General features: G+C 46.9%; 1 protein-coding gene across 9 annotated transcripts in view; it reads right to left on the bottom strand.

Annotated features, from left to right (window-relative positions):
* Positions 1–24913, bottom strand: part of WSCD2 (WSC domain containing 2) — a 125669-nt gene that overhangs the window by 5831 nt on the left and 94925 nt on the right. For 7 of the 9 annotated variants that reach the window (XM_077954857.1, XM_077954859.1, XM_015152684.3 and 4 more), the window contains 4 exons: positions 23830–23951; positions 20092–20266; positions 13363–13527; positions 4958–5158 (listed from right to left, as the gene is read on the bottom strand). In XM_077954857.1, the coding sequence (XP_077810983.1) occupies positions 4958–5158; positions 13363–13527; positions 20092–20266; positions 23830–23951 (663 nt within the window). Of the gene's footprint in view, positions 1–4957; positions 5159–13362; positions 13528–20091; positions 20304–23797; positions 23952–24913 lie in introns of all 9 variants that reach the window. The other 2 variants (XM_077954855.1, XM_077954856.1) reach the window with 1 other exon arrangement.

The raw sequence follows: 24913 nt of genomic DNA, 5'->3' as shown, positions 1-24913 counted from the left end.
CACTGCACTCCAGCCGGGGCACACTACAGCCTGGGCAACAGAGCGAGACTCCATCTCAAAAAAAAAAAAAAAAAAAAAAAAGATTTGCAAAGATCCTGGTACAGCGCCTGGGACAAGCAAGGTGCTCAATAAATATTGGTTAGTGTTATGATTATCACGATGCTATTCATCCTCCTGTATCTCCTGACTCCCTACATGCTCCATCATTTAGTCCAAACATCCCTCCAAAAGCACAATAGATATCCAAGCTATTTCAGCAGCAGATGTTTGTCCACCTGGCCACCTCCTATGGCAATGCTTCCTCTCTTGAAACTCAATTTACTTTGTTGGAAAGAAGAAGAAGAAAAATTAAAAACCAAAGTCCTCATTTAACTCAGGATTCCTGATCATTGATTGCTGTCTGCAAATTGGGCAATAAAGCCATGGAACATTGGTAATGAGTGCTGGTTCCACCGGAACTGTCATACAGGTGTGCCTGGCAGGGCACGGGCTGGCCAGCCTCCCCTCCACCTTCTTGTTGATGGAAAGAACTGGGGCCTGATTAATAGCTTAACTGTACTTAATTCCCCATGGAATAATTAAACACAGTATCTGTTTCATTAAACAGATCCAGGACAATTCACCTTGTATAATCATATCACATAAAATTTTGCTCTGAACTCACTCTAGGGAGATTGTAAAATTAACTCTACAGAACCCAAAGCAGAGCGGGGTTGGTGGTTCTAGGAGTCTGGACTGAGCGGTAATTGCGAGGGGGGCAAGGGCATGGTGGGGTGAACACACTCAAGAGCTAGGTGACCTTGGCTCTTACAGGGTGACCTTCACATACTTTGTCACTAAGAGCATCCAAAAGCAACAGTTCTCAAACCTTAAAGTGCACATGAAGTGTCTGGAGAAGTCTTGTTAAAATGCAGATTCTGATCCAGGAAGACTGGGATAGGGCCTGACATTTGCTTGCCTAAAAATCTCCCAGATGATGTCCATGTCACTGGTCCACAGGCCACATTTTGAGCAGCAGAGGCTTATAGCAATGGTTCTTTTTTTTTTTTTTTTTTTTTTTTGAGACGGAGTCTGGCTCTGTCACCCAGGCTGGAGTGCAGTGGCGCGATCTCGGCTCACTGCAAGCTCCGCCTCCCGGGTTTACACCATTCTCCTGCCTCAGCCTCCCGAGTAGCTGGGACTACAGGCGCCCGCCACCTCGCCCAGCTAGTTTTTTGTATTTTTTAGTAGAGACGGGGTTTCACCATGTTAGCCAGGATGGTCTCGATCTCCTGACCTCATGATCCGCCCGTCTCGGCCTCCCAAAGTGCTGGGATTACAGGCTTGAGCCACCGCGCCCGGCCAGCAATGGTTCTTAAACTAGGGTGCTCATCGGTATCACCTGGAGGGTTTGTTAAAACATAGATTGCAGCCGGGCACGGTGGCTCATGCCTGTAATCCCAGCATTTTGGGAGGCCGAGGTGGGTGGATCACGAGGTCAGGAGATGGAGACCATCCTGCCTAACACGGTAAAACCCTGTCTCTACTAAAAATACAAAAAATTAGCTGGGCATGGTGGCGGGCGCCTGTAGTACCAGCTACTTGGGAGGCTGAGGCAGGAGAATGGCGTGAACCCGGGAGGCGGAGCTTGCAGTGAACAGATCGCACCACTGCACTCCAGCCTGGATGACAGAGCAAGACTCTGTCTCAAAACACACACACACACACACACACACACACAGACACACACACACACACACACAGAGATATTGCTGGAGCCCCACTCCCAGAATTTCTGATTCAGCGGGTTTTAGGATGGGGCCTAAAAATGAGCATTTCCAACAAGCTCCCAAGGGAGGCTGATGCTACTGATTTAGGACCTTAAAGCAAGGGTCTCAAACTCAAGTGTCTCCAGAGGCCAGATGGTGAATGCAAAGGGGAAGAATGGGCTGAGTGGAGACTGGGGGTTCTGTTCTTTAAGGAAGGCTCTCTGCCACAGCCCTTGCATACCTGGGTCAGGCCTCGGAGGGGGCACTTGGAGAAGATCCCTTCTCCCATCTCAGACTCATGTAGGACCCTGGGCTCCCAATATGAGATGAGGGTGGTGGATCCCACTATCCCATACTCCCTGCAGCCTCTCCATTCAGCCTGTTCCGACTCCTTCCTTAGTGTTGGTTTAGAGCTCCCAGCTGTCTTGAATAAGGAAAAAGATAAGAGATGGATGGCTCTTGGGAATTAGGAGACTTGTCTGAACCTAAGATAGGGTTGAGGTTCCTCTTCCAGAATATCTGAATGTACCAAAGGGTCAGCAACGTTGTAGGCAGTAGAGCCTGGTGGTTAATGTCTTGGTTTGAATCTCAGCTTAGTCAGTACCTACGGTCTTAGCCAAGAGACTTCTCCCTTCCTGGGATGGCTCTCTCACTTGTAAAGTGGGGTGTACTGATGGTCACTGCCTTTCTTACCCCCTGTGGTCCCTAGAGAGCTTAGATGGGATATCAAATGTCAAGTGCCCACAAGAGCTTCCCAGGTAAGCCCCTTTTCTGTTCACTTGGGACAGCAGGGTGCCTGGGAGGTGGGAGAACTAGGTCCTAGGGCTAGACCAACCTTGGTGGTCTCTGCTTCTCTCTGGCCTCAGTTTCCCCACTACTCAATAGGAATCAGTGGTTCTCAGCCCTCCATGCACATTAGAAGCAGCTGGGGAACTTTAAAAATATTCACACAATGCGGGAGTGGGGTGGGGACAACACACATTGGGGCCTGTCAGTGGTGGGGAGGGAGAGCATCAGGAAGAATAGCGAATGCATGCTGGGCCTAATATCTAGCTATGTGACTAAACTGTACATCCTGCAAACGTAACTCAGAACCTAAAATAAAAGTTGAAAAAAATATATTGACGTCCAGGCTCCAACCAGTAATAGTCCAGGGTGCAGCCTAGGCACTGGGGTTTTCCCGCTCTCCTCCAGGGACTCTAAGGAGCAACCAGCACAGAGGCCCACTGAGCTCACTGATGTCCCAGGTCTTTTCCAGCTTTGACAAGCAGAGTCTGTGCTACTACCATTTGCACATATGGATATCTCAGCCTGGCGACCAGTGTTTGCTTTTGATTGATTGTTCTACCAACAAATGATTCAGAGGCCTCTCTACCCCTGGGAATGACTGGACAAATGTCACCACCTATCCAAGCTTCCACCCCCTCACTGAGAAGAGGAGTGAGGCAGAGGGAGGAACAGACAAACCGCCTTGAGTGAATTGGGACCCAAGGGGCAGTCCCAAGGGTTTTAATGAGCAAAGTCAGTGTTGAGGGTGTTACCGGTGGATTGCTGAGTTACATCATCCTGCCCTGCTCTGTTCCTCTCTGGGGAGGGGCTGGAGTACTGGAGCAGCCTGGTTCCTGGAGGCTGGATGAGCTGGGGACAACTCACGTTTGCAGAGCGCCTGCTGTGTGTCGGGGGCTCTGGACTGGGTGATTCATAGCCACCAATGGTTCATCTAATCCATTATCACAGTGCAGTGCTGAAGAACATGGGCTCTGGAGCAAGATTCCCTGGGTTCAAATCCCAGCTCTACCACTTTATGGAAAAACTCCTCCCAACCCCAGCTTTATTAAGGTCTAATTAATGTACATAATACTGCACATAATATATACAATTTAGCAACTTTGGTTATGTGGATACACTCAAGTTACCATCACCATAATCCGTCTAATATATATTTCCATCACTTCTGGAAGTTTCCTTTAGTCTATTTTCTTTGTTCATTTTTGTGTATAGTAAAAAACACTTAACAAGAGATCTACCCTCTTACCAAAATCTTAAGTAAAGAATACCTTCTTGTTAACTAAAGGCACTATGTTGTATAGCAGAACGGTGGAACTTACATCTTGTATAACTGTAACTTCATACTCATTGAACAACAACCTCCTATATCCCCCTTACTCTGGAAAAGCTCCTTAACCTCCCTGAACCTAGGTTATCACATCTATAAAATGGGGACAATTATGGCGGGGATTTAAGAAGTTAGCCTTTTCCAAAACCCTCAGTAGATGTGACTTTCGTTATGGTGGTGGACATCATCCTATAATGGATATGGGACTTTGAGGCTGAGAAGGGTTAAGAATACTCAAGATGGCAGAAGTTGGGTCTGACTTCAAAGCTCTGGCTACTGCCCTGGGTGGCTGCTCTGCATTGAAATGTTGATCCACACAGCCCTCTGTCACCTAGTAAGTGCCAGAACTGAGTCTCAAACCCGGGTCATCTTAGTAAGTTCCATGCTTGGGGCTCAACACTGTCATTTCCCAGCTGTGTGATGTGGGGCAAGTCACTTAACCTCTCTGAGTCTCGCCACCCAGAGTTGGGAGTGTTCATTGAAATGATTCCCTGTACCTGTGCTCCTAGGACCTCGTGGCAATACAGCCACTGACCTGGGGCTGGATTCAGGTCTCCTGACTTCCAGGGTGGGGCTCTTTAACCTGTTTCCATCAATCCCACATCAATTTCATGAGCATCTCCAACACCATGAAAGTCACACCTACTGAGTGTTTGTAAAATTATTAAAGCCTCACTGTTTTATAATCTTCACTTTATAGATGGGGCCATCTAAGTTCAGGGAGGTTAATGAGCCCTTCTGGGAGGTGGTAGAGCTGAGATCTGAACCCAAAGTCTTTCTCCTGAGCCCATGATTTTAATCCCCTGTGCGATGCAGCATCCCGGCTCACAGAAGGTGATGCTTGTGGGTGGTAGGGTGTTGTGGGAGGCACCTACTCTACTGGAAGCAGGGACTGGAGCATCACACGTGCCCTCCAGGATGCCCTCCGGGGTTTCTCGCATGAGGCATCCTCTCCTGCTGGCCATGCTGGTCCGGAGCGCGGGACCTTCCCACTGCCCCCTGCAGCCCGGGGCCCCTCCCCCCCCCCTCCCCTCCCCTCCCCCCTCCCCCTCCCCTCCCCTCCCCTCCCCTCCCCTCCCCTCCCGAACGGTACCTTTGCCCTTCCAGTGGGCATGCGCAGCAAAGCCTATGTGGCCGCCGTACTTGCGGTTGAACTCAGCCATGAGGGCCTTGTAGGGGTTGCGGATGAGCAGGATGGCGGCGTCGAAAGCCTCGATCTCTTTCTGGCCGCTTTCGTGCGTCTTGATGCAAATGGTCCGTCCGCTGCGCCAGTGGTCCCGCTCACCTTTAAACCCTTCCCGCAGCCAGAGGTAAGGAACAGGACCGGTGAGCCGGGGAAGCAAGAAACCCACCCTACTCCCTTCTGGGCCACTTCAGGAATCCTCATGCATTTGTTCACTCAGTCGTTCGCATATTTATCGAGCACCTACTATGTGCCAGGCACTGTGCTAGGACCCCGGGATTAAAATGATTTACAAAAACATTCACGGGTCTTCAAAAATATTCACGAGTCTTCCTGTTTTTGAGAGTTAGATTGTTCCACAAATAAGTGTAAAACCACTGCCCTGGTGAGTGTTACAAAAGGGGAGTATTAATGCTTGGGTGCTGGCTAGGCACAGTGACTCATGCCTGTAATCCCAGCACTTTGGGAGGCCAAGGTGGGAGGATAGTATGCTCCCAGGAGTTCGAAACCAGCCTGGGCAACATAGTGAGACGCCATTCTCTACAATAAAAATTAAAAAAAAAGAAATTAGCCAGGCATGGTGGCGTGCACCTGTAGTCCAAGCCACTTGGGGGACTGAGGCGGGAGGACTGCTCGAACTAGAAGGTTGAGGCTGCAGTGAGCGATGATCGTGCCACTGCACTCCAGCCTGGATGACAGAGTGAGACCCTGTCTCTTGACAAAAAAAAGAAGAAGAGAAAAAGCTTGGGTGCTGTGAGAGGGGCCAGACAGTGATGTACTGGGTGATTCCTCTTTGTGGGGAGTCAGCGTCCCTACCCCACTGATGATGGGCATGGCCGTATGACTTCCTGTGGCCCATAGAATGAGGGTGAAAGTAGGTTTTTTCAGCACAGTCTCAAGATACATCATATGTTTCTGCTTACTTTCCATGAGGCAGCTCTGCTATCACCATGAAAGGACATGCCCTGGGGGTGAGGGGTGGGGGATTGGTCCCAGATGATGACAGATACATAGAATAGACATGGTCCCAACCTGCCCCCTGGGGATGGGCAGCCCAGTTAGCTCAACCAAAATCATTGACCTAGTCAAGCGGCATACAAAAAGGTTTCCTGGGGGAAGAGATGCGTAAGTATAGAACTGAAAAATGAGGAGAAACTTACCAGCTCAAGAGAGCTGGGAAGGGAGGGCCAGGGGCTGGGAAAAGCAGGTGCAAAGGGCCTGTGGTGGTTGGGAAGAAATCTGTCACATACGAGTGACTGCAGAGGGAATGCAGGTAGCAAGAGGGGAGCATGGGGCTGGAGAGGGTTATGGGGTCTGTGATGAAGAGGCCAGCACTAGACCAGAAAGACTGGGGAACCCTTAAGAGGATTTAAGCAAAAAGGAGGGGCATGATCAGGTTTTCCTTTCAAAAGCTGAGGAGCTGAGAGAAGTTCTGTGCAGCTGGAGACTAGTCTAAGCCCTTTACATGTACTAAGCAATTCAATCCTCTCAACAATTCTACAAGGAATTTTACAGATGAGGTAACTGAGGCAGAGATGTCCAATAACTCGCCCAAGTTACAGAGCTATGGAAGAGGCGGAACCAAGATATAAACCTGGGCCATCCAGGCTCCCGGCACACATGTGTCCTTCACCCTCTAAGTGCCCCTTAGCTCATGCAAGCTAAGGCATTTGGATACGATATTAAGGCCAGGTAGAAATGTTATTGTACTAGACCTTCAAGATACTGGCTGTGTTTGCAACCCAATGAGTCATTCTGAATATCATATCACCTCTCCGGGCCTCAGTTTTCCTCATCTGTAAAATGGGTCCATGCACTTTCTCCCTCACAGGGCCATTGTGAGAAATTGATGAGGCCCACAGTAACACTTCAATACATGGCAGCTAATGCAGAATAAGACTTAGGGTGAAATCATGGACTGAGAAGTCGCCTCGTATCATCAAACATTGGAGTATCGTTTCTTCCCTCCCTGTTGTGCTCTGGCTTTTAAGATGGATGGAGGTGAAGACTGGCTTGATATCTGCTCCTGTTCCTGGAGACCAGAGTCCAGAGAGGTGCAGCCTCTCACACGTGGCCACTAAGCAGAAGAGCCAAGAATGGAATGTGATTTTTTCAATCAGGTTCCATTCTGGGACTTGCTAAGTTAAGTTGCCTGGGATAAGCCTAGCCTTGCAAATTAGCACTGGCCTGTGCCCATGAGAAAATATTAACCCACAGCCTTTGAGGTCGATGGGAAGCACAGTGTCATGGAAAAAATCTCCTCCAGAGGAGAATGAGGAATAGGATGTAGGGGCTTGAGAGAGAGAGCTTTGGACATAAACATTTATGCAAGGCAACGCTGGATATAATTTCATGTCATGTGTTCTGGTAGAGCTCTACATGACATGGACAAAGGGCTTTCCATCCATGGTTTCATTTTATCTTTACGAAAGTCTATTTCACTACGAGCACAGCAATGGAAAACACAGGTGGGGGTATACCGGAACTCACACAGATTCTCAACGAGGAAAAATAAATTGCCAGAAACATGAAAGGATGGTCAAACTATTTTCAATCAGCTCCATGCATTGGGATACCCAAGTTACAACATTTCTATTTGTTCATGATGGGGTCAACTTAGCACAGTATTTATCAAGATTAAAAACAAAAACAAAAAACCTAGAAAAGCTATAAAGATTGGGAAAGATCTGTTTCATATTCCAGATTCTGGTTGCCTGAGGAGTTTATCTATAGGAGTATTGCAAATGTAGAGAAAATTCCATTTAGCAGAATATCTCCCAGAGAGGGAAGAGTACTATGTCTGGAAAGGAACTTTTGAGAAGGCACATAGAATAGGTTTGCCTGAAGAACAACAGATAGTTGCTCAATTGTCTTCTAAAGAGGGCCTGTCTAGGTAACTGCAAGGGAATAATGGATGCAAGCTTTGAGCCAGAGCGGAATTGCTGAACTCCACCACAAGGGTGTCTCCCTCTGCACTCTCCTTGACATCCAGGATCCAGCATCTCCATGACATAAACATGATATATTTAAATCCTATCTTTTAAGAGTCACCAAAATATCAGCTTATTTTGGGCACCCATGTGACCCTCAAACTCTAAGGAGGTGCCCAACTGTCCCAGGATTTGGAGAAACAACCTTGTTTAGGGCCACAGAGAGAACAAGACATGTTTTTCCCGTCTGTCTTCCAAACCTCTGTTACTATCGTTGCTTGTGCATTTTTCAGTTAGGGGAGCTAAGATACAGAGAAGGGAAGTGGCAGAGACTGCACATCTCTGCATGCCCTAGAGTTTACTGGGACTGGAAAGTCTCATCTTGGCTCCAGGCATGGACATCCCTGAAGGCTGGTGGTTCTCCAGGACAGTGGTATTTGCTTTGAGGACAAGGAAATCCTCAGAAATTGTTGTCCTGCATCAGCTGGGCTGAGAGGCTGCCAACTCTGTGGGTTGATGTACCAGTCTGATCCTGCCCTTCCCTCTTATGTCTTCCCTCCTTCAGAAGTCAGGGCTCTGGCTCCTCACATACCACAGAGCTTGAGCCTGCATTAAGGCAATGAGGTCTCTGATATGGGGAGAGGTAGGGAGAGGGGGGGATGAAGCCTAGGGAAAGGGGAACAGTAAGAGAGAAAGACACAGTTACCTGGAGAGAGGGAGGGACTAAGACAAAGTGAGGGAGAAGGCAGGAGTTGGGGGAGATAAACAGACACAGAAATAAAATGAGACAGGAACAGATAAGGGGAGATGGACACCTAGAGAGAGAACAACAGAGAGAGAGACACGAAGAGAGAAGGACAGAGAGGCAGAGGCACATACTGGGCAGAGGTAGACATGCAGAGAAAGGACGAGAGAGAGAGAGAGAGAGAGAGAGAGCGCGCACCAGATGGCAGATGGACACAGAGACAGAGAAAACCATGCTTTGCAAATGGCAGTTGCACCCAGTGAGGGAAAGGGAAGAAAGACCTAAGTGGGACAGACACTTGGATTCTGGGAGGGAAAGGTCCCTACATTTCTTCACTCATTCACTCATTCATTCCCTCCCTCCCTCCCTCACCAGCTCATTGGTGAAGTGGAACCTTTGCCAGACTGAGGGAAGAGCAGGTTGCAGAAAAGTACAGGAAAGAGAGAAAATGTTGGGCAGCCCAGCAGGCCTAGGAGGGTCCTGGGAGAGCACCCGTCTGACACATGCTTCTTACAGAGGAGGAAACTGAGGTCTTGAGGGACAGGGAAACGTGCATCCAGCCATTCAGCAAGTTGATAGCAGAAGAAAAGAAACTCTAAAGGACTTAGATAAATCAGCAAGAGTTGCTGGGGGATCAGCTCATTGCACAGATGCTACCCTTCCAGACCCACCAAGTTACTGTCTTCTCTTCTAATCAGTGACCTCCTAAATGTCCCACCCACTTCCCCTTTGCCTCAGCACTGTCACTCCCTGGATAACCCTGCAGCCTGATAAATACCTCCCAGTCCAAACCTGTGGCCAGAAGACTATTTCCAACACACCAGTCTCAGCACATCACGTCTCTGCTGAAAACCCAATATCCCACCCCATTCCCATTCCCATAGCCCTCATGACAATGGTCACAGCTCTCAGAAGGGCATTCTAGGTGCTTTGCCAAATCCTATTCTGGATGTTCCTTCTACCTTACACCCCAGCCCCACTACCTCCCTTTTCACCATCTAACAGCATGGAACTATTTTTATTCACCCATCACATTGTGCCACTCTCCTCCTTGTCTCTGAGCATGCCATGGCCTCTGCCTGGGACACCCTCTTTTCCCTCCTTCTGAGTAACTCCTATCCATCTTCTGCACGCATACCTCAAGACTGAGTTAGAAAAAATATAAAGTGCCCGTCACAGTGCTGGGCCTATTGTAGATATTAAATAAGGGCCCACGATGATTAGAATTATTAACAGCGATGTGAATATATTCATAATAATAGGGCTATGATGAATGAATGTCTGGGGTACAAGAAGGGTAAAGGACGACCTGTTAAGTCTGCCAGAGACACAGCAATGGGGAATTTGACCTGCAGCCTCAGGAGATGGTTTCCAGGCCAAATAAGCAAGAAATAAGGGTGGGGGCGGTGGGGATTGACGTCCCAGAGATAGCACGTGCAAGTCGCCAGTGCATTCTCGAACTACAAAGAGCTCATTATACCTGGGGTCTGAAAGGGGCTGCAGAACTTTGCCCCAGTGTGGCAAACGCAGCAAAGGATTTCATGAAGTTAAGCATCTTTCAGCTGCAAGGTGATGTGGGGAGAGACTGGGCAGGGTTAGCTAGATTGACTGATGCTGTTGGGGGGCAAGCAGCTCTTCATTTTGTCTGCACCCCACTGTCAACTCCAAGCTCCTAGGGAGAGTTCAGTGTTAACTGCAAGGGCTCAGGCTGCAGGAAGGATTTTAAAGCTCCTAATGAAAAGGCAACTACATTCAAAGCCTCAGCTGTCTGTGACCAGCCCACAACCCCCTGCCTGTCTCAGTACGAATGAAGGAAACATCCAGTAACTAGACACAGCTTGAGGCAGGGAATTGCCACCGGGGGGTTATGTTTTCTTCTTCTTCTTTTTTTTTAAATCAAGGTAAACTTTTAGTAGGTGTCTCACTCCATTAATGACCCATTAATATTGCCCACACTAAAGCATTAGCAAACACAGGGAGACAAATGAATTTTTGGAATGTTTTGGGTCTGGAAGTAAGAATGCTGGGTTCTTCGTCTAGGGCCAGGGGTCTTGGCTCTGGTTTTGCAGTGGAATCCCCTGGGAGCTTATAGAAAACACCCATGCCTGGGCCCACTCCTGAGAGTCTGATGGAAATGGTCTGAGATGCAGCCTGGGTGTCAAGACTTTAAAAGCTCCCTGGGCAATGATAACGTGTAGTCAGAGACTAACTCCCTTTGCCTTTGAGTAAGTAAATGACTGTCCTAGTTACATAGCATTTAAAAAATGTCTGTTTTACACCACAGGCTCACACATATTATTTCACAAACATTATCTTGTTATATTTTTTGGAAAATCTCTGAGTTCAGTACTGACATCCCCCTATTACAGATTAGGAAATGAAAGCTCAGAGAAGTGAAGAGTTTTGCACAAGTTCTCACAGCTGATAAGTATCAGAATGAACTTTCAGACTGAAAATCAGATCTCCTGACTCTATCTTAAGATTCCATTTCTTCTTCTTCTCTGAAGTTAGGAGGTTGACTTAGATCAGATGGCAAAGACTTGGTGTATAGGCCACCATTCCCCATTCTCCACTTTCAACAGGCATCACTAATAGATTAAGGCACTTTGTTTCAGAGAGAGAATAGAACCTTTCTTAACACATCATCCTTAAGCAAAAATTCATTGGAATCAACACTAGATGAAACCAATTTTGGTCCCTGAACTAAATCATCCTGAGGGACCCCTTCTGTTTGTGACATTCTAGGATTGCATGAGCAGGGTTGCTGCCACAGCCAGGAGCATGAGAATGTTGGCTAGCCATGGCATCCTTTCTGAACCTGCATTCCACAGCCACTGCTCCAGGACAAGCCAGAGAGATTCTGGAATATCCCAGTGCTCTTCCCAGCAGCTCCCACAAAGGCAGCACAGCACAGGGGTTAAGATCATAGGGATGGCTGACAGCCAGCCCTGGGTTCAAATCCTGATATAAGCATGCAATACCCTCAGCATGGAGCTTCATATGTAATAGGTGCTTAATAAACAATCACTCAGGCCCAAACTGGAAATTAATAAATATGTAAAAAGCTGGGATTCTTAAGCAGATTCCCCTGCCTGACCCGCTGCCAACTCCAACCATCAGCCTGTCCCTCTTCACCCTTTTTGCCTTTTCTTGCCCAGTCTCTGCCTCCCTCCTGTGTCTCGCCCTGAGAAAGACATGCCCCCTGGCTCTCCCTGAGCTAGGGTTTGGGGATGACTCTTTATTGGCACCAAGCTGTGCCTGGCTAGTGGCTGGCACCCAGACAAGAGTACCCAGAGCCAACTTTTATTGACGACATTGAATGTGGCCCAACACAAATTCGTAAGCTTTCTTAAAACATTATTAGATTTTTTTTTTGTTATTTTTATCTTACTTTTAGCTCATCAGCTATCATTAGTGTCAGTGTATTTTATGTGTGATCCAAGACAATTTTTCTTCTTCCAGTGTGGCCCAGGGAAGACAAAAAATGGGACACCTCTGCTTTGAAACAACCTCATGAAATATGTACTCTTATCTCTAATTTGTGCATGAGGACACAGGATCAGAGAGGTACAGTAAATTGCCTAAAGTCACAAAGCCAGGAAATGGTCTTCAGCTGGTTTGCAGACACAAAGACCATGGCCAAGGGCTGCTCCACATGTAGATGCAAAGCCTCCCACAAGAGGAGGCCTTGCTTCCCTGATGTCTCCCACCATGCCCAGGAGAGGGCTTCATGCCCAAGGGGCATTTCATCCATGATTTCTTGTTCCTCAGTAAGAAACCCAGGAATTTCTCACCTGTATGATAGAGTAATAAAGATGTGGGCTTTGAAACTGGGAAATACTAGAATGCAATCCCCAATCAGCTTATTGAAAAAACAAAAACAAAAACATTGTGTGACTTTGGGCAAATTATTTCTCCTCTCCAAGCCTCAGTTTTCATTTCTGGGAAAGAACATCATCCTCCTACCTCACAAGGTTTCTATGCAGGGTTAAATAAGAATATGGCACCTGGCCACCTACTAGGTGCCAGGAGAACATCTTTGGCAATCTGAACCTACATGAGGCGCCTCACACACAGTTGGTGCTCCACAAATGCATGCTGGGACACCTAACTTAGGAAGTGCATCCAGAACATTCCAGTGCTCAGTAAACATCTGTGAATGGAATGAAAATAGAGCACCCTGCATAGTGAATATTGTCGACTTAAATCTGGAGAGGACACCTGGTGAATAGTAGGTGCTCAATAAATGTCCCCAAAGTGAACTTAGTTCTTGTACCTCTATTACATCAAAGAGTTGCTGCAGGAAATATCTGTAATGAGGTACCAGGGCACAGTAGGTGTTTGAGAAATGTTTGTGGTAACCTAAATGGAGGAAAGGTAGCAGGCATAGGATAGGTACTTGATAAATGTCAGTTATTGAATGGATGCTAGTGGAGTATCCAGGACGTGACTGAAGAAATGTCTGTGGGGCGTAAAGGAAGTAGGGAGTACCAAGCATGCAGTGAGTCTCAATAAGTGTGCCTGGGAGAGTTGAGTGGCATGCAGTAGGTACTCAAGGAGGAGTATTCCCATATCTTCCAAGGGGGGACCTTCCCAAGCCCAGGGAACCTCCTGCCCTGCCCTCCCTGCCGTCTCCTCACCTTTGTTGTAGAGGGAGCCATCGAAGTAGTAGCTGCCAGTGTAGAAGCCCGTGGCCAGCTCAATGAGGTGGCGAGCCCATGTGTTGCCGGCACCTGGAAAGCTGGCCAAAGCAATGAGTTGCTTGGACTTGCCCGGCAGGAACCTTCTGTCCATGCAACGGTTGTCTGAAAAGGGCGGAGCATGGACAGAGGTCAAAACCAGGGGCAGATGGAGCCTGTCTGAAAGGGACCAGGGTATGAGCCCCACCCCTGCCACTTCTCAGCCAGGTGATCAAGGGCACAGGACACTTGCGTAGGTCATGGGAAAGCTTCGCTGGGCCTCAGTTTTCCCATCTGTAAAATGAGGGAGATGGTTCCTCCCTCGTAGGGTTGAGGTGAGTGTTAAATGGGATAATAATGGGAAGGGATAAGCACAGTGGTTAGCCCATAGTAGTGATCCAATAGAAGTCAGCTGGGAGGGTGAATCTTCTCTCCAGCCCCAGTTTACCCCCAGCAGAGCAAGTCTTTCCCATTCACCCGTACCCTTTCCTCCAGATTGAAACCGTCAATAGCATCCATTATGTATTTTCTGTTATTCTTGTATTTTGCGGACTCTGAAAAGCCAGAGAATCAGGAATATTCAAATGGTACTCACCACCTCCCAACCCATTTTACAGATCAGGAAACTGAGGGCTAGAGAAAACTAATACATATGCCTTTTGAACATAGGATGCAGTCCAGAGTTCTTATCTTGGCCTCTAAGCCCACATGGTTGGCCTTTGCAAACTCACAGGCTCATTCTAATCCACTCCACCACATGCCAGTCACCTGGTCTCTCCGTCCTTCCTCTCCTGTGTCTTGCTCCGTCCTGACATAGCGCCTTCGTGCATGCTGTTCCCTCTCCATTGCCTCCTACCTGCCTTTGCTTTTTGTTCTTCAGCTCTCAGTTGAATGGGTTCCTTTGTCTATCCGTCTGTCTTTCCTTCCTTCTTCCTTTCCTCTTTCCTTCCTTCCTTCCTCTCTCCCCTCTTTTCCTGACTCCCTGGGCTATCATTAGTGCATTACTACATCCATCTCCTTCATATTGTTGATCACAATTGCAATTCAGATAATTATTCATGCAATTAGTCATGTGGTCAGAAACCCTGCCCGTATTGTGTTTTTCTGATTCATCAAAAGTTTCCACAATATCTGGTATACAGCAGGTACTTAATAACTGCTTCTTGATTGGATGGATGAATGGGTAGAATGATGACCGGGTGGATAACAATAATATCTATTAATATCTATTTTGTAGGGCTCTTGTAAGGATTGAATGAAACAAAGCATGTAATATGTTAATACTCTAAAGTGCTCAAAAGGCATAGGTATTATTTTTCTCTCGCCCTCAGGTTCCTCATCTGTAAAATGGGTTGGGAGGTGTTGAGTACCATTTGGCTATTTCTGATTCTCTGGCTTTTCAGAGCCTGCAGAATGCCATTACCATCAGAGTTAAAAGAAAATGCAAGTCCCAGCACCTCCCACTGCAACCCCAGAGGGAGCTAAGAAAGCACAAGCTTTTCTTTTGGTTCCCTCAGTTGCAAAGGCATCTGAGGGAAGGCTCAGAGCAGGGGGCGCTGGAGCAGAAAGGAAGATGAGAGAATCCCAGATCCAGGCCTGGAGGCCCCAGGTCTCAGTGCTGCCTTCTTCAGCCCAGGACAGATGAACTCCACCCTTGTTTACCATCCAAGGGAAGGCAGGCAAACCTCCCTCACCTCCCATAGCGCCTCACCTCCATCTCTCCCTGTTCTGGGGAAGTCACTCATCCCCTGCTCATGTGTGTGGACTCCATTCCCTCCTTCTTCAAGCTCCTTGCTCCTTCCAACCCCAATATTTTTTCTCTCTCAATCACATTAGCACTCAAACAGGAACAAATAGCTCCATCATTTAGAAAGAGCCCCTTCCAGCGACCACCAGCTCCCCTTCACCCCATCACTGCCATATTGTCAGCAGAGTTGTCCATATTCCTTCATGTTTCCTCCCTTCCATCTACTCCTTGGCCCTTGCACTTGGCCTCTTCCCTGTTCACTGCCCCGAACCAGTTATGGGCAAGGTCTTCAGTGACTGCCTCATGCTCAATTCAACAGACAAGCTCACCTCACGTGATTACTCAGGCACAAGGGCAGATCACTCTGCCCTCCTATAGGTAATTCCTTCCCAAGATTTTACTGGGGTCTTTCCTGTTCTGCATTAGCTGCTATTTGTTGAAGTCTTACTATGAGCCTCATTGATTTCACACAAAAGCCCTTTGAAGGAGAGGTGTGAAGTCCTAGATTTAAATTCCAGTTCTTCCATAGGAAAAAGATGATCTATCTGAGCCTCAGCTTGCTCACCTATAAAATGGGACTATTAAGCAGTGATGACAGCCTGAGGTTGTTTAGGAGAATGAAATTCATGAATGAATGCAGTGTTAAAGTAAGACAAACGTGCTGGAAGTGCCGATAGAATAGATTGTGGTTCCTGGTATTGTTGCTGCTAGCTGGAGGTTCAGCTCTCTTCTCCTGCCTGTTTAATTTTTGTTCTGAGACTAATAGATTTAGGAGAAAATAAACCAAGGGACGTCTGTGGCAAAGCCAGGTAAGCTTCAGGGAATGGTTTTCATTGGAATATACTGCAAAAAGGAGCCCAGACACAGGAACTTTCTAGAATATGGTTATGTTTTACATTTTTATAGGGGAGTGGATTACCCAGTTGACATTAACCAGTACACTTAAAATATGTGCATTCCGCTCTATGGAAATGTTACTTCAGAAAAGCTAATATTGAATTATAACCAATGACAACATCCTGAAGTACAATGATGCTTGCAACTTACTTTGAAATGCACCAAAAATTAGGAAGGATTGAGGGATGGAGAAATGGAGAGATGGACAATAAAGTAAATATAGCAAAAGTTAACATACATCACAAAATTCTATGGAATAAGTATATAGGTGTTCACTGCATAAGCCTTGCAACTTTTCTGGAGGTTTGACTTTTTTGTTTTTCAGAATAAAATGTTGGGTTGATAGGTCGGGTGGGGCAGACCAGGCTCCTTAATTTCCCCCCAAAACAGAATTCTCTATTCAAATACTTCCTGGGAGGCCAAGGCCAACCCCAAGGTAAAAGCTGTGGTTTTCAGTGCTATAAAGAAAGCTGATTTGGTTCCTAAGCCCTATAAATTAAGCAGCTATTAGAGGCAATATTATATGCAGTTCTGGAATCAGACCAACCTGGGTTTCCATTCAGAACTGTCATGGCCTACCTGTGTGGCACTGAACAAGGCTTTCCACTCACTAAGCCTCAGTTTCCTCACCTATGAAACAGGGCTAATAAACCTTACACAATTATGTGGGATAATGACTGTGAATTTTTCACAATGTATTTTGAGAAGCTAGGGTTGAGAGTGCAGTCTTGGGACCTAGATTTCCTGGGTTTGAATCCCTACACTGCCATGTCTGAATTGTTTGACTTTGGCCAAGTTACTCAGCCTCCCTGTGCCAAGTTGCCTCATTTGTAAAATGGTGAATAACAGTGCTTATGCAACTGGACCGTTTGGATGATTAGATGATTTAAGGCAGGTAAAAGATTTGACAGAGCCTGGCACAGAGCAAGTGTTCAATAATTATTTAGTTCCCATAGGGGGCATCAGGGCTTAGCACACAGTAGGTGCTCAATAAATGGCAGCCCTGGTGGGCCAGGCTCTTGGCAGGCTGATGAGCCACATAACTGTCAAACCTCCTCAGTGTGTAGAAACTGCAAGAGTGATGTGGAAAAATGGAAGCCCTAGTAATGGCCTGGGGGTAGGGCACTGGGAATGAGCAAACTCATCAATTAAGGAATCGTTATCTGCTATTGAAAAGGCGCCAGTGTCTGTTCTGGCCACCTCAAAGCCGTTCATGATCACAGGGTAATTAATCTGTGTATGACTTTCCCCTGCAGGCTAAGGCAGCACAGCTCTGCAAAGACTAACCAACATTTCCCCGAAAGCTAACAAAGACTCATCCTTCCCCTTCAGACTGTAAATAGGGCCAAGAGCCACATGCTCACTAGGCTCTCAGAAGGACTTTAGCTACCATAGAAACCGCCACAGCTGATCACCACTGTTACCCCATCAGTCAAACAGGGACAGGCTATTGGTGGGGCTGCCACTAGCTCGTACAGCACTTTTGTGCAAATCAGAAAAAGGTGCCCACTCCTTCCTCTGGACAGATGTTCTGCCATCCAGGGCACACAACATGTGGCTGGCTTTCAGACACCACTTTTTCTGTTGGCTGTGCCAGTGCAATGCTCAACCTGCTCAACCACATATGGCAGCTTGGTGACTGGGAAATGAGAAGGAAGAGGTCTAGTCCAGTGGTGTTTTCTTGGCTCTCCAGACTGTGGGGAGTGTCACTGGAGCATGGGCAAAGGTTTCCAGCAGGGGCTTTGGAGTCAGACACCTGGAAACAAATTGCTTTTGTAGATGTATAATTGTGGCCAGTTCCCAATCTCTCTGAATTTTAGTTCTGTCATCTGTAAAGTGGGGATGATACTGCCCTGATCATAGGTTTACTGTGGACTTCACATCACTAAATGAGATGAGGCTTGGCATAAGGACCAGTACATAGTAGATGGTCAATATATTCAGACATTGAGGTGATCCTTCAGGGGCTTCCTTTGGGCTGTGTGTCCTGGCGAGGGATGACCCCCAATCCCCACCCAAGTGCCACCCACCCTTCATGATACCTTGGTCAGGAGAAATGGGTTTTATTGGGAAAGTTTATAAACAGTATGACTTAAGGTAAGTTCCTCAACTGTTCTGAGTCTCAATCCCCTCCCCCGCCCCATAGTAAAGAGGGCATAATGACTGTTCCCAACTCATAGAGAGTTGAGGGGATTCAATGAAAACATGCATATGAAGGATGCAATACTGAGTCTGGCACAGAGGAAGACCTCAAGAAACTACAAGTGTTGCTGCCTCCTCCTCTTGCTCCTTCTCATCACCATCATCATCATCATCACTTTCATCATCACCATCATCAGCACTATCAGCATCACTCTTTTCACTATCATCACCATTATCATCATCACCATCATCATAATCATCACCACCATCATCATTATCATCACCATCACCATCATCATCATCACCATCACCATCATCATAATCATCACCATCAGTATCATCACCATCACCATCATAATCATCACCATCATTATCATCATCACCATCACCATCAGTATCATCATCATCGTCATAATCATCACCATCACCGTCATCATAATCATCACCATCACTATCATTATAATTATCATCACCATCACCATCATCATAATCATCACCACCATCATAATTATCATCATCATAATCATCACCATCATTATCATCATCACTGTCACCATCATCATAATCATCACCATCACTATCATCATAATCATCACCATCAGTATCATCATCATCATAATCACCACCATCATCATCATCACCATCATCATAGTCATCACCACCATCATCATTATCATCACCATCACAATCATCATAATCATCACCACCATCATCATTATCATCACCACCATCATCATCATCATAATCATCACCATCACCATCATCATAATCACCATCAGTATAATCATCATCATAATCATCACAATCATTATCATCATCATCATCACCATCATCATCATCACCATCACCATCATCATAATTATCGCCATCAGTATCATCATCATCATCATCACCACCATCACCATCATCATAATCATCACCATCATCATAATCATCACCATCATTATCATCATCATCATCATCATAATCATCACCACCATCATCATCATCATCACCATCACCATCATCATAATCATCACCATCACCATCATCATAATTATCACCATCAGCATCATCATCATCATCATCATAATCATCACCATCATTATCATCATCACCATCACCATCATCATAATCACCATCATCATCATCACATCACCATCATCATAATTATCACCATCAGTATCATCATCATCATCATCATAATCATCACCATCATTATCATCACCATCATCATCATCATAATCATCACCATCATTATCATCATCACCATCATCATCATCATAATCATCACCATCATTATCATCATCACCATCACCATCATCATAATCATCACCATCACCATCATCATCATCATCACCACCATCATGATCATCATGTCTGGTAGCCCCAAGAGACAGAAGAGGAGATAACAGTAAGTGTGGATTCCACTAGCAAAGGAAGAAGACTGCAAGTGGAAAGGATGAGTGAGACAGGGAGAGAGAAGAAGGAAGAATTTATATATAAATTGACAAAATCTTAGAATTGGAAGGAACATTGGAGGCTAACAGTCTACAGTTTCATTTTACAGATGGAAAAACTGCAGCCCAGAAAGGGGAAATGACTTGTCTCGGATAAAGCAGTGAATCTGTATTGCAGCCTGTGGGAGACTCAGTCTTTCTTCTCATTCGCTGTCACTACAGGAGCCACCAAGGGTCCTCAGTGATGAGGGATAGAGATGGGTCATCAGAACGCCCCCTACCCTGGGAATTCCTTCTGTTGCCCATCCAGGAACTCTAAGCCTGGTGGAGTTCATCATCGCTGCCCTCTGGCTTGCATGGTTTTCTCCTTGCTGCAGGCTGTGTGGGACGGACTGGCAGGGACACGTCTGGGAGGGAAGCCATTGGGAGTGTATCTGGGGTCCACTGGGGAAGGGCCTAGCTCACCTTGGACTTGTGTCTGGTACACAATGAAGTAACTAGGAGTTCCACAGCTCTCAAACTCCTCCGCGCTGCACTTCTGGGCACAGAGCTGCTCATCCTCTCTGTCATGGAGTGGGAATCGGGTGGTGGGAAATCCACAGTGGCAGGCGGTGCCTGCAAGAGCTGCCAGCGGGTACTCCTGGGGATGGAGTGGGAGAAGAAGAGGAAGAGAGTTGCTAAATCCCTGGACAACTTCAGACTCCAAATGGAGAACAGGATTTGCATTCCAACTACTGCCTTCTCTGTCAGTCTCCCTCAACTTGAGGGTCCCCAAATTCCATCCACAAACCGTGCTTTTATGATTTTGCCCTATCTGTGCACCTACTATACTATTGTTTACTTATTAGTTTCCTTTAAGTCGATTCACTTTTTGAAACTTAAATTTCAAAGGATACTTTGTATTGCTACCACTAATAGTACTTGTGGGCAAGTAGCACTTCCATACATCTCCATACTGTAAATGCACGTAATACAGAAACAAAACAAGTGATTAAATTCTACCTAGGCACTCTGGCCAACCAAGACTGTGAGCCTGGGATTGGCTCCATTTTTCCTGCATAGAGAGTAGTTAAGGGGGAGAGGTGTTGACGCTTAAACACTGAGACAAAGCTTTCTCCTGGAAAGAGAACTGAAAAAGAAATCCCTTTCTCATGGTCATGCAATACACCACAGTAAATGCCCCCTTGGTGAGATGGTGAGATGAGACCCATGCTTTGGGAAAAGCTGTCTGAGTCTGCTCTTTTAAGCCAAAGGAGATACTGATACCCCTGTGTACCCAGAGTCTTTGCTGGGAGAGCTGCTTCTGATTGCTTTATTTGTTCTATTGAGCAGCGAAGTGGGGGCAAGATGGACCTGAGATCTGGTGGGCACGGGTTTGTCTTTTGCCCCATTTACTTATAAACTGGACCCACCACCCCTAGTTCTTTCTGGTAGCCAGCCCAGGAATAATCAATCTGGTAGCAAACCAGGGTCACACCTGTGTGGCTGGATCCAGCCAGCTTTGCCACAGTAGCTTTAGTTTCTTTCCTAGAAGATATTAAATAGGAACTGCGGCACCTAGCTGAAGAGCAGAAGTGCTGATATACCGGAGGGTCAGCTTGGGCCATGACTGATGACATTTTCTAAATAATGAGAATCCTTGAGCCTCCTCTGACACCCTAAACCTCAGACCCTCTATCACGACACAAGCAGTTCTGTATCCCTGTCCACTTGATCACCTTAGTTTCTTTCCTTTGCCCCGTAAGGAGATCAGAGAAAACAGGAAGAGGGAGGTTTGCAGGGAGACTTCTTGTTCCCACATACACACCCTCACTTCTCTCCAGTCCTGTGTACAGTTTGACACTTTGCTACGCTAGTTTGCCCCATGATTTCACTGTCATGTGGCTGTTTGTCCCCCCAACGCCAGGGGATCTGTAGGTTTCCCCAGGGCCCTCTGGAAGTGAGGGAATGCCATGTGGGTGGAGGGATTCCTGCTAAGGGGAGAGCTGGACCAAATGACAGCCAAGCCTCCTTTAATCTCACAAATGTCACTTCCCATCTTCTAGAATGCCTGTTAGGAGTACAGCAAGTCCTTAAGAAATGCTTGGTTATTTGAGGTAGGCTGGTCCCTCTTGAATGGCTGTGGGAAGCCTCTCTGGTGGGGTCACCAAGGTGGCTCAGAAGTTTAAGAGCTTGAATTTGGAGTCAGTCCCCAGTGTGAACTCCAGCTCTGCCACTCGCTTCTGCTGAGAGCTTAGGCAAATGACTTCACCTGTCTGAATCCTGGTTTTCTCATTTGTGAAATGGGACTGAAAATGTCCAACTCATAGGCTTGGCCTGAGAAGTAAACCGTATGATCCACGGTGCAGAGGGCTGCATGGAGGATGTTCTCAGCAAGCAGCCACTGCTGTGATGCTGCAGCCTTTTAGACTTCCAGAGAAATGCTTCATGCATTAGAAGCCCAATGAGAGAAATAGCCAAGCAGGATGACTCAGAGCAGATGGGGGCATCCAGGACTCAGGGTGTGGTCTGAGCACCCAGGAGGTGCCACAATGTAGATAAAGCGAATGCCTGCATCCTTGAGGATAGAGATTGTATCTTGTTACTTTGCATCCCCAGCACTAAGCAGGACTACTGATATACAGTAGGGTCTTATTAAATATTTGAAGATTTGGCGTGATGGTGATATAGGACCCATGCTTTGGGAAAAGCTTTCTGAATTTGTTCTTTTAAGCCAAAGGAGATACTGATACCTCTGTGTACTCAGAGTCTTTGTTGGGAGATGTGCTTCTGATTGCTTTATTTGTTCTATTGAACAGCTAAGTGGGGGCAGGATGGACCTGAGATCTGGTGGGCAAGGGTCTGTCTTTTGCCCAATTTGCTTCTAAACTTCACCCACCACCCCTAGTTCTCCCTGGTAGCTAGTCCCGGACTAATCTGGTAGCAAACCAGGGTCACGCCTGTGTGGCTGGATCCACTGAGTCTGAGAACACTCAGACAGCTTTTCCCAAAGCATGGGTCCCATATCACCATCACACTAAGGGGGCATTTACTGCAGTGTATTGCATGACCGTGAGAAAGGGATTTCTTTTTTCAGTTCTCTTTCAAGTCCTGCAGAAGAAAGCTTCTTCTTGGTGTTTGAGCATTTATACCTCTCTACCCTCAACTACTCTCTAGAATGAATGAAATGCCCAACCATCTTTTGGTGGTGGAGGAGGTATGGTTCTCCTCTGGACACTTGAGTAATTAGCTCATTTTGAGAAAACAGTGGAGCTCCTTGGACATTGCTGAGTGCCAGTTATGTGCCCAGTTCTGTGCTGGGGATATTGAAGGGGGGCACAAAATGTACAAGGCATAGCCCCTACCCTCCAGGAGTTCACAGCCTGGCTAGGGAGGAAGTATAAACAGTCAAACATCTAGCACCTTAGGCCAAAAAAAGAACATCCAACCCAGGTGCTATCCAGTGCCCAAAGCTCTGGATGACACTGCTGCCTGGCCTCTGCTCGCACCCCTCCTCCAATGGGGAACTTCCTCTGCCCTAAGGTGGGACTGTCCTTACCTTTACTTGGTAATTTTTTCATGCTTCTAAGCCAAGTTCAAACATCACCCCCTGATATGGTTTGGCTGTGTCCCCACCCAAATCTCATCTTAATTGTAGCTCCCATAATCCCCATGTGTCACGGGAGGGACCTGGTGGGAGGGAACTGAATCATGGGGGTGGGTTTTTCCCATGTTGTTCTCATGATAGTGAATAAGTCTCATGAGATCTGATGTCTTTAAAAAGGGCAGTTCCCCTACACATGCTCTCTTGCCTGCTGCCATGTAAGACATGCCTTTGCTTTTCCTTTGCCTTCCACCATGATTGAGAGGCCTCCTTGCAACGTGAAACTGTGAGTCTATTAAACCCCCCCTTTTTTTAAAATGAACTACCCAATCTGAGTTATTTCTTCATAGCAGTATAAAAATGGACTAATAACCCTCATTCCTAACTATTCCTCAGTATTAAAACTCACTTCCTCAAAGGCAGGAAAATCTATTCTGTGTAGCTCCAGTCCGTTAGATCCACGTGAAACGGTCACATCCCTCTCCCATGTCATAGATCCCAGTCAGCGACTGCATCTATCCTGACTGAGCTGTTGCTTCTCCAGCCAAGCATGTGGTTCCTTCAGCTGTGCTGCACTGTCCCCCTCACCTGGAGTTCCGTGGGCCCCACCCTGTGCTCACCTTCTCAGTGCAGAAGTCCACGCACTTGTCCACGGACATGTTCAGCATGGCAGCTGTCACGGGTAAGGCCAGAGAAAGGTTGTCAGGCCTGCGGAAGCAGCCCCGGAACACTGCACTTCCATCTGAAGAACCAGAGAGAAGAGGACCAGTCAGATATACAAGGAGTCAGATCTGGTTGGGAAAACCACCTTCTGAAGAAAGCCCAGAGAAGGCAAGAGTCTTGCCCAAGGTCACAGAGCAAGCCAAAGCAGAGATGGAAAGAGCGGCTATGTTTTCTGTTCTTGAACATGTCTGTTCATAGTCAATGAGCTCGATACATCAAAGAACGTTCTCCTCAACCCTGACCCCTTTGTCAACAACCCAGGTCGCTGAGATGACATTCGTCCTGGGCCATGCTATCCCACTTTCTTTGTCAGATTCCCATGCCTCACTTCCTCACTCCCAACCATGGCAGTGCCCCATTCGGGGAAATTATCAAGTGCACAGAGGATTTGTGTGATTTCATCAGGGCTGAGTGTTTGAGGACTGAGGGAAGCAAGGGGTCTGCAGCTGTCCTGTCCTTACTCACTACTACTAGGGTTCTCCTCTCCCTTTTGTTGCCCTGGGCTTTAGGGGAAAAGTCCTGGGCCTCAGAAGTTCCTACCTACCCAGTACTGGGCACCAACAAGCTGCAAGGGACTGACGTGTCAGAGGGAATCCCTTTAAGAAAATTTAACCCAGAAATAGTGCAGCTACACAATAAAAAATTTGGAGTCCATTGTCAAATCTTCAATAGAAGTCATCCCTTAAGAAAATATTCAGAAATGTTGTCTTAGGTTGGGGCTACTGAAGCAGAGCCTGAGACAAATGTTTCATTGAAGGTGTGCTCTCAGAGAAAGAAAGCGGGAGGCAGGACCAGACAGAGCTAAGTAAGGATGTGATCTCAGCTGGGTCCCATCTCCATCCTGGTCTCACGGCAGGGATCAGGAGGAGGCTCTGGATGAGAAATTGCACTATAGAATTGGCCCCACCTTAAGGAAAGGGGGCTGGCTTGCCTTGGCCTTGTCCATCCTGGTCTCCAGTATCAGTTTTTGGCTGTGGGCTG

This window comes from Macaca mulatta, chromosome 11, assembly GCF_049350105.2.
Source record: "Macaca mulatta isolate MMU2019108-1 chromosome 11, T2T-MMU8v2.0, whole genome shotgun sequence".
In the NCBI taxonomy this organism is placed as follows: Eukaryota; Metazoa; Chordata; class Mammalia; order Primates; family Cercopithecidae; genus Macaca; species Macaca mulatta.
The sequence above is the reverse complement of the archived record's forward strand: the minus strand, read 5'-3'. Positions and strand labels throughout refer to the sequence as shown.